We start from the raw sequence: 12500 nt of genomic DNA, 5'->3' as shown, positions 1-12500 counted from the left end.
CTGAACGTGATGTAACAAACTAGGCTGGTTGTGAGAATTATTCCAGAAGGTTCCAGAAGTTTCGTGTAGGGACCTGACCTCTACAACACACATTCCCTTGGGGATTAGCAGGTCTGAGTCACAAATGGCGGGCGTCTCTGTTCATATTCATTTTGTATTACAATTGTATTGTATAATATTACTGGGTACAATATCAAGAGTATTCTAATTATTGAGTTAAGTCACCATCAGTGACGTCACGAATCAGATCTAAGTTGTAAGGCGGAGTGACCGGCGGTCATAGGTCATCAGGGTTGACAGGTCTACTATTTCTCAAAGTTTTAATAACCATTTTTGTGATCGGGAACAGCTCTGCCGTTAGATGCTTGTGTAATTTAACTTCAGTAAAATAATTCAACCAGTCTGGATCAATTAAGTATAACAGAGGTTAATTGTTATAACTTAAACCTTGCTAGTAACTTGGTAAAACTTAGACTATGCGGAAGGATACAATGCTCTAGTCTGGGGTAGACCAGACGAGGAGAGATCAGTGTGGAGTCCAGATCAACTGGGGGAGGTCAACCCATCTCACCTCTCCCCCAAGGCCAGCCCAACATCTTCAGCTGGTCATAATAGAGGTATAGTTGCTATTGTTATTTATAGGGATAGTCAACTCATTGCCGTTGAGGTCAAGTAGGGAGTGTTAAAGTGACAGGGAGTGAACATATTTAGATTTTGTTTTAGTTTTCTTTTAATAAATTAATTAGTTAATAATTTGCATTTTTATTATTTCCATGTGGTTATGTGAACTTGTCCTGGTCACGTGGTCCACACGAGGCAGAGTTGGATTGGGCGCCGACTCTAACATCGAGTCGGAATTCATCATTACCGTGTAATTTATTCCACACTCAAGGTCATCGGTTATAGTGGGGATCAAGCCCCAAGGTTGGTTAATTAGCATGATCGATCCAGACCTCGATCATTGCTCTGTGTTACTGGTCTGGTGGTTCTGCGGAGGCGACTCTAGGGTTTGGCTCAAAGCCTAGGTCACGTCATACGGTTTGTAGAATCCTAAGTCGGTCAATCGTCTTAGGACCACGTGGCGTGGAGTCGGCTTTAGTAAAAGTTTTGGAGTCCCTTGTAGAGAATAAAAAGTAAGAATACGGGTAGAGGGGGAAAAGAAGGAAAGATAAGTCGAGAACCCTCCCCGTGTTACAGTGAGTCGGATCATACAGTTTAAAAAGAACCCGGTTACGAGAGGTTCATAACAATGTGTGTGTGTGTAAGAATACAAAATATATATATAAATAAGATTAGTAATAGTTGATTGACAGTTGAGAGGCGGGCCGAAAGAGCAGAGCTCAACCCCCGCAAGCACAACTAGGTGAATACAGCTAGGTAAACACACACACACACTCACACGGAAATAGTATCAGGTGATAGGAGACCAAAGGGACAGTACACAATGAAGGGGAACAGCCTACCCGTGACGACGCGAGAAAGAGACCTGGGAGTGGACGTAACAGCCAATCTAACTCCTGAGGCACATATAAATAGGATAACGACAGCAGCGTACTCTACACTGGCAAAAGTTAGAACATCATTCAGAAACCTAAGTAAGGAGGCATTTAGGGCGGTTTACACTCACTGCCTACGTGAGACTAGTCTTAGAGTATGCAGCACCATCATGGAGACCCCACCTGAAGAAACACATAAGGAAACTGGAAAAGGTTCAGAAGTTTGCGACGAGGCTCGTCCCAGAGTTACGATGGATGGGATATGAAGAACGTCTGAAGGAACTGAACCTTACGACACTAGAAAAAAGAAGGGAGAGAGGGGATATGATTGGAACTTATGAAATACTCAGGGGAATTGACAAAGTGGAAATAGACGAAATGTTCACACGTAATAATAACAGAACGAGGGGACATGGATGGAAGCTGGAATCTCAGATGAGTCACAGAGATGTTAGGAAGTTTTCTTTTAGCGTGAGAGTAGTGGAAAATGGAATGCACTTAAGGAGCAGGTTGTGGAAGCAAATACTATTCATAATTATAAAATTTGATATGATAGGGAAATGGGACAGGAGTCATTGCTGTAAACAACCGATGGCTAGAAAGGCGGGATCCAAGAGTCAATGCTCGATCCTGCAAGCACAAATAGGTGAGTACACACACACCCAGGAAGCAGCCCGTAGCAGCTGTCTAACTCCCAGGTACCTATTTACTACTAGGTAACAGGTGCATCTCTGCCTTTTTTTTTTGTTTCCGCCGGCGCTGGGAATCGAACCCGGGACCACAGGACTACGTATCCAGCGTGCTGTCCACTGAGCCACCTGCAGCGCCCCACGTGTGTGTGTGTGAGCGAGAGAGCAAGACTGAGCAATACTGTCCTCCTCTACTACACCACACTTGTGAAATGTGGTATAACCCGGGCCACAGAATTACGAGTTGTGCGCGCTCTCCGCTCAGCTACCAGTACCCATATTCACGAAGTAGTTACGCAAGTACTTACGAACGTGTACATCTTTCCTCAATCTTTGACGGCTTTGGTTACATTTATTACGACACAACATTAGGACAATATGGCAGGATGAGTATCCATGCTGTCAGCATCTTGATCCCCAGATGTCATCTCGTGTGCTCTAAGCCTCCTGGGGCCAGATTCACGAAGCAGTTACGCAAGCACTTACGAACCTATGCAACTTTTCTCAATATCTGGCGGCTTTGTTTACAATTACTAAACAGTTAATGAGCTCCGAAGCACCAAGAGGCTGTTTATAACAATAACAACAGTTGATTGGGAAGTTTTCATGCTTGTAAACTGTTTAATAAATGTAGCCAAAGCCGTCAAAGATTGAGGAAAGATGTACAGATTCCTAAGTAACTGCTTCGTGAATCTGGCCGCAGGGCATCCTTCCGGCCCATCAGCTGACGCCTCCAGTCACCTCCATTCACAAACTCTGTCACTCCTGTACGAACACTGCCAAATACCTACTACGCCCTTGACATTATTCCACTCACCTTCACAATCATCAAGTTCCTTGTAATGAACGGTGATGAATATCATTTTGTATAGGCGTTGTTTTGTATATGATGAACGATATAACGTATAACAGCCGAGATATAAGCAAGTCTTAACTCATTTTTTTTCCATGTTTCGTACGACGCCGAAAGGAAACGAGGGAGATCCCGATGATGCGACCACGCGATTGGTTGGTAGTTTGTGACGTCATCGACATTGTGACTCGCCATTGGATAGCCATATAGTGTGACGTCATATATGACGTATATATAACGACACATTGCCGCCTATATGGTGTCTCACTATATTTCCATCTGCATCGTTTTATTTCATAATTCTTCAACAGGGCCGCAGCTAATGACTTGAACAATATATCTTAGAGTCTCGTGGTTGATATCTCGTGATATCACTGGTTTTATAGGACTTAATATAGGAGTATAACATTATACCTTACCTTTAAACCTTCATCTTGAGGTTATCTTGAGATGATTTCGGGGCTTTAGTGTCCCCGCGGCCCGGTCCTCGACCAGGCCTCCACCCCCAGGAAGCAGCCCGTGACAGCTGACTAACACCCAGGTACCTATTTTACTGCTAGGTAACAGGGGCATAGGGTGAAAGAAACTCTGCCCATTGTTTCTCGCCGGCGCCCGGGATCGAACCCGGGACCACAGGATCACAAGTCCAGCGTGCTGTCCGCTCGGCCGACCGGCTCCCTTAACTATAAAACCTATATATACTACTTTGTCTAGTTCTAGAACCAATTATGTTATACATGACTGTTAAGAATTACTATTAACTGTGTGTTTACTAGTTGTGTTTTTTGCGGGGGTTGAGCTTTGCTCTTTCGGCCCGCCTCTCAACTGTCAATCAACTGTTTACTAACTACTTTTTTTTTCCCCACACCACACACACACACCCCAGGAAGCAGCCCGTGACAGCTGACTAACTCCCAGGTACCTATTTACTGCTAGGTAACAGGGGCACTTAGGGTGAAAGAAACTTTGCCCATTTGTTTCTGCCTCGTGCGGGAATCGAACCCGCGCCACAGAATTACGAGTCCTGCGCGCTATCCACCAGGCTACGAGGCCCCTTGGATGTAACTACCTTATCCAGACAGCAATTGGCCTTGTTAAACGACGTTTGGGTGACTGATTCACCCAAATTTGATTCCTTCCCGAGTTTCGGACAAGTAACTCGGCAGTCATACTATAGAATTGATCTATAACAACAGTCACAGGTAATGAGTCAGGTGCTGGTGCAACTGTGCACAATAAACAAACCAATTATATAGTGAGCACAAACGTTCAAGAAGACAGCAGGAGGTGAGCACTGAGCACCATCATGGTAGTGTTGTCACTCGAGCAAGAACAGTCACTGGAGCAAGAACAGTCACTGGAGCAAGAACAGTCACTGGAGCATCAACAGTCACTGGAGCAACAACAGTCACTGGAGCAAGAACAGTCACTGGAGCAAGAACAGTCACTGGAGCAAGAACAGTCACTGGAGCAACAACAGTCACTGGAGCAAGAACAGTCACTGGAGCAAGAACAGTCACTGGAGCAAGAACAGTCACTGGAGCAACAACAGTCACTGGAGCAAGAACAGTCACTGGAGCAAGAACAGTCACTGGAGCAAGAACAGTCACTGGAGCATCAACAGTCACTGGAGCAAGAACAGTCACTGGAGCAAGAACAGTCACTGGAGCAAGAACAGTCACTGGAGCAAGAACAGTCACTGGAGCAAGAACAGTCACTGGAGCAAGAACAGTCACTGGAGCAAGAACAGTCACTGGAGCAAGAACAGTCACTGGAGCAAGAACAGTCACTGGAGCAACAACAGTCACTGGAGCAACAACAGTCACTGGAGCAAGAACAGTCACTGGAGCAAGAACAGTCACTGGAGCAAGAACAGTCACTGGAGCAAGAACAGTCACTGGAGCAAGAACAGTCACTGGAGCAAGAACAGTCACTGGAGCAACAACAGTCACTGGAGCATCAACAGTCACTGGAGCAACAACAGTCACTGGAGCAACAACAGTCACTGGAGCAACAACAGTCACTGGAGCAAGAACAGTCACTGGAGCAACAACAGTCACTGGAGCAACAACAGTCACTGGAGCAAGAACAGTCACTGGAGCAAGAACAGTCACTGGAGCAACAACAGTCACTGGAGCATCAACAGTCACTGGAGCAAGAACAGTCACTGGAGCAAGAACAGTCACTGGAGCAAGAACAGTCACTGGAGCATCAACAGTCACTGGAGCAACAACAGTCACTGGAGCAACAACAGTCACTGGAGCAACAACAGTCACTGGAGCAACAACAGTCACTGGAGCAACAACAGTCACTGGAGCAACAACAGTCACTGGAGCATCAACAGTCACTGGAGCAACAACAGTCACTGGAGCATCAACAGTCACTGGAGCAACAACAGTCACTGGAGCATCAACAGTCACTGGAGCAAGAACAGTCACTGGAGCAAGAACAGTCACTGGAGCAAGAACAGTCACTGGAGCAACAACAGTCACTGGAGCAACAACAGTCACTGGAGCAACAACAGTCACTGGAGCAACAACAGTCACTGGAGCAACAACAGTCACTGGAGCAACAACAGTCACTGGAGCAACAACAGTCACTGGAGCATCAACAGTCACTGGAGCAACAACAGTCACTGGAGCATCAACAGTCACTGGAGCAACAACAGTCACTGGAGCATCAACAGTCACTGGAGCATCAACAGTCACTGGAGCAAGAACAGTCACTGGAGCATCAACAGTCACTGGAGCAACAACAGTCACTGGAGCAAGAACAGTCACTGGAGCATCAACAGTCACTGGAGCAACAACAGTCACTGGAGCATCAACAGTCACTGGAGCAAGAACAGTCACTGGAGCATCAACAGTCACTGGAGCAACAACAGTCACTGGAGCATCAACAGTCACTGGAGCATCAACAGTCACTGGAGCAAGAACAGTCACTGGAGCATCAACAGTCACTGGAGCAACAACAGTCACTGGAGCAACAACAGTCACTGGAGCAAGAACAGTCACTGGAGCAACAACAGTCACTGGAGCAAGAACAGTCACTGGAGCATCAACAGTCACTGGAGCAACAACAGTCACTGGAGCAACAACAGTCACTGGAGCAAGAACAGTCACTGGAGCAACAACAGTCACTGGAGCAACAACAGTCACTGGAGCAAGAACAGTCACTGGAGCAACAACAGTCACTGGAGCAACAACAGTCACTGGAGCATCAACAGTCACTGGAGCAACAACAGTCACTGGAGCATCAACAGTCACTGGAGCATCAACAGTCACTGGAGCAACAACAGTCACTGGAGCATCAACAGTCACTGGAGCAAGAACAGTCACTGGAGCAAGAACAGTCACTGGAGCAAGAACAGTCACTGGAGCAACAACAGTCACTGGAGCAACAACAGTCACTGGAGCAACAACAGTCACTGGAGCAACAACAGTCACTGGAGCAACAACAGTCACTGGAGCAACAACAGTCACTGGAGCAACAACAGTCACTGGAGCATCAACAGTCACTGGAGCAACAACAGTCACTGGAGCATCAACAGTCACTGGAGCAACAACAGTCACTGGAGCATCAACAGTCACTGGAGCATCAACAGTCACTGGAGCAAGAACAGTCACTGGAGCATCAACAGTCACTGGAGCAACAACAGTCACTGGAGCAAGAACAGTCACTGGAGCATCAACAGTCACTGGAGCAACAACAGTCACTGGAGCATCAACAGTCACTGGAGCAAGAACAGTCACTGGAGCATCAACAGTCACTGGAGCAACAACAGTCACTGGAGCATCAACAGTCACTGGAGCATCAACAGTCACTGGAGCAAGAACAGTCACTGGAGCATCAACAGTCACTGGAGCAACAACAGTCACTGGAGCAACAACAGTCACTGGAGCAAGAACAGTCACTGGAGCAACAACAGTCACTGGAGCAAGAACAGTCACTGGAGCATCAACAGTCACTGGAGCAACAACAGTCACTGGAGCAACAACAGTCACTGGAGCAAGAACAGTCACTGGAGCAACAACAGTCACTGGAGCAACAACAGTCACTGGAGCAAGAACAGTCACTGGAGCAACAACAGTCACTGGAGCAAGAACAGTCACTGGAGCAACAACAGTCACTCAAGACGCCAGTAATACCCATCCCAACACGGTAAGTTGCTGTGAACCGGACCTCACAGATGGGACGGGGGAGGAAGAGGGGGGTGTGTGTGGGAAAAGAGGGAGGGGGGGGGTAGAGGAAGTGGGGGGGGGGGGGGGATAAAGAGGGGAAGGGGGGGGTGAGGGGGTGACGGTATATATATAAGCTGGAGGAAATATGTTTAGCCATTGAGTGCGGAGAGCGGGGATACAAAGCTACGTACCGTACAGCGTATGCGTACCCTAGAGCGCACCTGTACCGTTGTACCATAGTGTGTCAGTGTATCCGGTGGTGGTAGCAAGTATAACCTTGAGAAACACCGGTGGATAGTTTCCCCACGAGACACCTAGCCAGCCTAGCCAAGCACATCTCCCCCAGCAGCCTAGCCTCTCACAAGCGGCAGTCTTTTCCAACACTGATTGGCAACAACCAGTCCTCTACAGTCAGGTGTGTACACATACTCCCGCCCCCACCCTGTACACACACTCTCCAACACTGACTGACAACAACCAGTCCTCTACAGTCAGGTGTGTACACATACTCCTGCCCCCACCCTGTACACACACTCTCCAACACTGCCAGTCAAGGATCTACACTCCACTACTCCAACGAAGCCTCTCCATCAAGGACCTCCTCCTCCAACAAAGGTACGTAGACCTGTACTCTCTCCTCCGGTCGGCCGAGCGGACAGCACGCTGGACTTGTGATCCTGTGGTCCCGGGTTCGATCCCGAGCGCCGGAGAGAAACAATAGGCAGAGTTTCTTTCAAACTAATGCCCTGTTACCTAGCAGTAAAATAGGTACCTGGGTGTTAGTCAGCTGTCACGGGCTGCTTCCTGGGGGGTGGAGGCCTGGTCGAGGACCGGGCCGCGGGGACACTAAAGCCCCGAAATCATCTCACGATAACCTCAAGATAACCTCTCCTCCAGCCAATTGCCTCGTCACGTGACACGAGGACACACACAAATCACAATAGCCTGATAGATCAAATAAACAAATCCACAAGGGGTCGTGATGAGGATTCGAACCTACGTCCGGGATGATCCCAGACGTGCCTTAGTCGATTCCTCCACGACATGGTCATAAGAATTGGTGTTCAAAAATGACGTGGTTATTCTTATAACCATGGCGTGGCGCAGTCGACTAAGGCGCGTCTGGGATCATCCCGGACGTAGGTTCGAATCCTCATCACGCCCCTTGTGGATTTTGTTCATAATACAAGTAGGATCCCTTGGTTGTTTCAGGCGTAGGTTAGACATATATATGAGATTGAGTGGGTATAAATAGGCGCTGCCTCGTATGGACCAATAGGCCTTCTGTAGTTACCTACATTTTTTTTTTTTTTTTTTTTTTTTTTTTTTTTTTTTTTTTTTTTTTTTTTTTTTTTTTTTTTTTTTTTTTTTTTTTTTTTTTTTTGAGATATATACAAGAGTTGTTACATTCTTGTACAGCCACTAGTACGCGTAGCGTTTCGGGCAAGTCCTTAATCCTATGGTCCCTGGAATACGATCCCCGCCGCGAAGAATCGTTTTTTCATCCAAGTACACATTTTACTGTTGCGTTAAACAGAGGCTACAGTTAAGGAATTGCGCCCAGTAAATCCTCCCCGGCCAGGATACGAACCCATGACATAGCGCTCGCGGAACGCCAGGCGAGTGTCTTACCACTATACCACGGAGACTGCGACATTCTTATGTTCTTAATGTGTGTACTCACCTAGTTGTATTCACCTAGTTGTGTTTGCGGGGGTTGAGCTCTGCTCTTTAGGCCCGCCTCTCAACTGTCAATCAACTGTTGCTAACTATTTTTTTCACACACACACAGCTGTCTAATTCCCAGGTACCTATTTACTGCTAGGTAACAGGGAGATTCAGGGTGAAAGAAACTTTGCCCATTTGTTTCTGCCTGGTCCGGGAATCGAACCCGGGCCACAGAATTACGAGTCCTGCGCGCTGTCCGCACCGCTACCAGGGGCCAGATTCACGAAGCAGTTACGCAAGTACTTACGAACGTGTACATCTTCCCTCAATCTTTGACAGCTTTGGTTACATTTATTAAATAGTTTACAAGCGTGAAAACTTGCCAATCAACTGTTGTTATTGTTATAAACAGCCTCCTGGTGCTTCGGAGCTCATTAACTGTTTAATAATTGTAAACAAAGCCGCCAAAGATTGAGAAAAGATGTACAGGTTCGTAAGTGCTTCGTGAATCCGGCCCCAGACTGTGTACTCAACAAATTGTGCTTGCGGGGGTTGAGCTCTGGGTCTTTGGTCCCGCCTCTCAACTATCAATCAACTGGTGTACAGGTTCCTGAGCCTACTGGGCTCTATCATATCTACATTGTAAACTGTGTATGGAGTCAGCCTCCACCACATTACTGCCTAATGCATTCCACCTGTTAACTACTCTGACACTGAAAAAGTTCTTTCTAACGTCCCTGTAATTTAACTGTGTGTACTCACCTATTTGTACTCACCTATTTGTGCTTGCAGGATCGAGCATTGACTCTTGGATCCCGCCTTTCTAGCTATCGGTTGTTTACAGCAATGACTCCTGTCCCATTTCCCTATCATACCTAGTTTTAAAAGTATGAATAGTATTTGCTTCCACAACCTGTTCCCCAAGTGCATTCCATTTTTCTACTACTCTCACGCTAAAAGAAAACTTCCTAACATCTCTGTGACTCATCTGAGTTTCCAGTTTCCACCCATGTCCTCTCATTCTGTTATTATTACGTGTGAACATTTCATCTATTTCCACTTTGTCAATTCCCCTGAGTATTTTATATGTCCCTATCATATCTCCTCTCTCCCTTCTTTTCTCTAGTGTCGTAAGGTTCAGTTCCTTCAGCCGCTCTTCATATCCCATCCCTCGTAACTCTGGGAGAAGCCTCGTCGCAAACCTCTGAACCTTCTCCAGTTTCTTTATGTGTTTCTTCAGGTGGGGGCTCCATGATGGCGCGGCATACTCTAAGACGGGTCTCACGTAGGCAGTGTAAAGCGCCTTAAAAGCCTCCTCATTTAGGTTTCTGAATGAAGTTCTAATTTTCGCCAGTGTAGAGTACGCTGCTGTCGATATCCTATTTATATGTGCCTCAGGAGTTAGATTAGGTGTCACATCAGTAGTAGGGATGACATGCCACAGAGGATTTTTTTTCTGGGGGAAAAAATCCTCTGTAGCATGTCGGGGTTTTCAGGATCCAATATCCCCTGTGGCGTGTCGGGGTTTTCAGGTCCAAAATCCTCTGTGGCGTGTCGGGGTTTTCAGGTCCAAAATCCTCTGTGGCGTGTCGGGGTTTTCAGGATCCAATATCCCCTGTGGCGTGTCGGGGTTTTCAGGTCCAAAATCCTCTGTGGCGTGTCGGGGTTTTCAGGATCTAATATCCCCTGTGGCGTGTCGGGGTTTTCAGGTTCCAATATCCCCTGTAGCGTGTCAGGGTTTTCAGGTGAATTTGGGGAGTCACAGATTTGGGATTAAGGATTTCTTATGAGTGAGTAATTTCCGAGATTTTAGAAGTATGGAATTCTTATGAGAAAAATAATTTCCGAGACTTAGAAGTTTGTTAAAGGTCTTATGGGAGAAATTCAATACGCCTGTCAGCCAGACGCTGCCTTCAGGTCACCTCTTATCTTATCTTATCTTATCTTCTCCATAATATCTGGACCGTCCCTCTCTCTCTCTCTCTCTCTCTCCTCCTATTTCCTTACAACTATTTTCAGAGTTTCAAATAATCATAGAAGTTTATTTATATGTTTATGACCGAATTTGTAAAAAGACCATTTTCAGAGAATATTGTCTTAGATGTTTTGTTAAGGAAAACAGACAACTTAGCCATAACATTTAGTTTTATATCCATTTATGGCTATTTCACCTGTAAAGACCAAAATTGAACAGAGCCCAGTTTTTAGCTCATATTTCATCAGAGTCCAATTATCAACAGAAATTCGCCAGAGTCTACTTTGAGAGCAAAATTAGTCAGAGACAGTTTTTAGCTCAAATTTCATCAGAGTCCTGTAATCTGCGAAAATTTGACAGAGTCAAATTTTCGCAGATTACAGGACTCATGAAATTTGAGCTTAAAACTGTCTCTGACTAATTTTGCTCTCAAAGTAGACTCTGGCGAATTTCTGTTGATAATTGGACTCTGATGAAATATGAGCTAAAAACTGTCTCTGACTAATTTTGCTCACAAAGTGGACTCTATTCATTGTTAGGTATAAAATGGTCTCTGCTGAAATATGAGCTAAAAACTGTCTCTGACTAATTTTGCTCTCAAAGTAGACTGGCGAATTTCTGTTGATAATTGGACTCTGATGAAATATGAGCTAAAAACTGGGCTCTGTTCAATTTTGGTCTTTACAGGTGAAATAGCCGTAAATGGATATAAAACTAAATGTTATGGCTAAGTTGTCTGTTTTCCTTAACAAAACATCTAAGACAATATTCTCTGAAAATGGTCTTTTTACAAATTCGGTCATAAACATATAAATAAACTTCTATGATTATTTGAAACTCTGAAAATAGTTGTAAGGAAATAGGAGGAGAGAGAGAGAGAGAGAGAGAGGGACGGTCCAGATATTATGGAGAAGATAAGATAAGATAAGAGGTGACCTGAAGGCAGCGTCTGGCTGACAGGCGTATTGAATTTCTCCCATAAGACCTTTAACAAACTTCTAAGTCTCGGAAATTATTTTTCTCATAAGAATTCCATACTTCTAAAATCTCGGAAATTACTCACTCATAAGAAATCCTTATTCCCAAATCTGTGACTCCCCAAATTCACCTGAAAACCCCGACACGCTACAGGGGATATTGGAACCTGAAAACCCCGACACGCCACAGGGGATATTAGATCCTGAAAACCCCGACACGCCACAGAGGATTTTGGACCTGAAAACCCCGACACGCCACAGGGGATATTGGATCCTGAAAACCCCGACACGCCACAGAGGATTTTGGATCTGAAAACCCCGACACGCCACAGAGGATTTTGGACCTGAAAACCCCGACACGCCACAGGGGATATTGGATCCTGAAAACCCCGACATGCTACAGAGGATTTTTTTCCCCAGAAAAAAAAATCCTCTGTGGCACGTCATCCCTACTACTCTCATCCACTCCCAGGTCTCTTTCTCGAATCGTTACAGGTAGGCTGTTCCCCTTCATTGTGTACTGTCCCTTTGGTCTCCTGTCACCTGATCCCATTTCCATAACTTTACATTTACTGGTGTTAAACTCCAGTAGCCATTTCCCTGACCATCTCTGCAGCCTGTTTAAGTCCTCTTGGAGGATCCTACAATCCTCATCTGTCAC

At 45.8% G+C, this 12500-nt stretch overlaps 2 protein-coding genes across 2 annotated transcripts in view; one reads left to right on the top strand and one right to left on the bottom strand.

Annotated features, from left to right (window-relative positions):
• LOC138351576 (uncharacterized) overlaps positions 1-3048 on the bottom strand; it is a 31465-nt gene extending 28417 nt beyond the window's left edge. Inside the window, exons 1-2 of the mRNA XM_069303371.1 lie at positions 3003-3048; positions 1628-1679 (exon numbers count right to left, since the gene is read on the bottom strand). Coding sequence (XP_069159472.1) covers positions 1628-1679; positions 3003-3048 — 98 coding nt within the window. The remainder of the gene's footprint in view (positions 1-1627; positions 1680-3002) is intronic.
• A 1296-nt stretch (positions 3049-4344) lies between these two features.
• LOC123751889 (uro-adherence factor A-like) overlaps positions 4345-12500 on the top strand; it is a 25707-nt gene continuing 17551 nt past the window's right edge. Inside the window, exon 1 of the mRNA XM_069303370.1 lies at positions 4345-7199. Coding sequence (XP_069159471.1) covers positions 4345-7199 — 2855 coding nt within the window. The remainder of the gene's footprint in view (positions 7200-12500) is intronic.

This window comes from Procambarus clarkii, chromosome 50 (assembly GCF_040958095.1).
Source record: "Procambarus clarkii isolate CNS0578487 chromosome 50, FALCON_Pclarkii_2.0, whole genome shotgun sequence".
NCBI classification, from domain to species: domain Eukaryota; kingdom Metazoa; phylum Arthropoda; class Malacostraca; order Decapoda; family Cambaridae; genus Procambarus; species Procambarus clarkii.
This window is presented reverse-complemented; position numbering and strand designations above follow the sequence as displayed.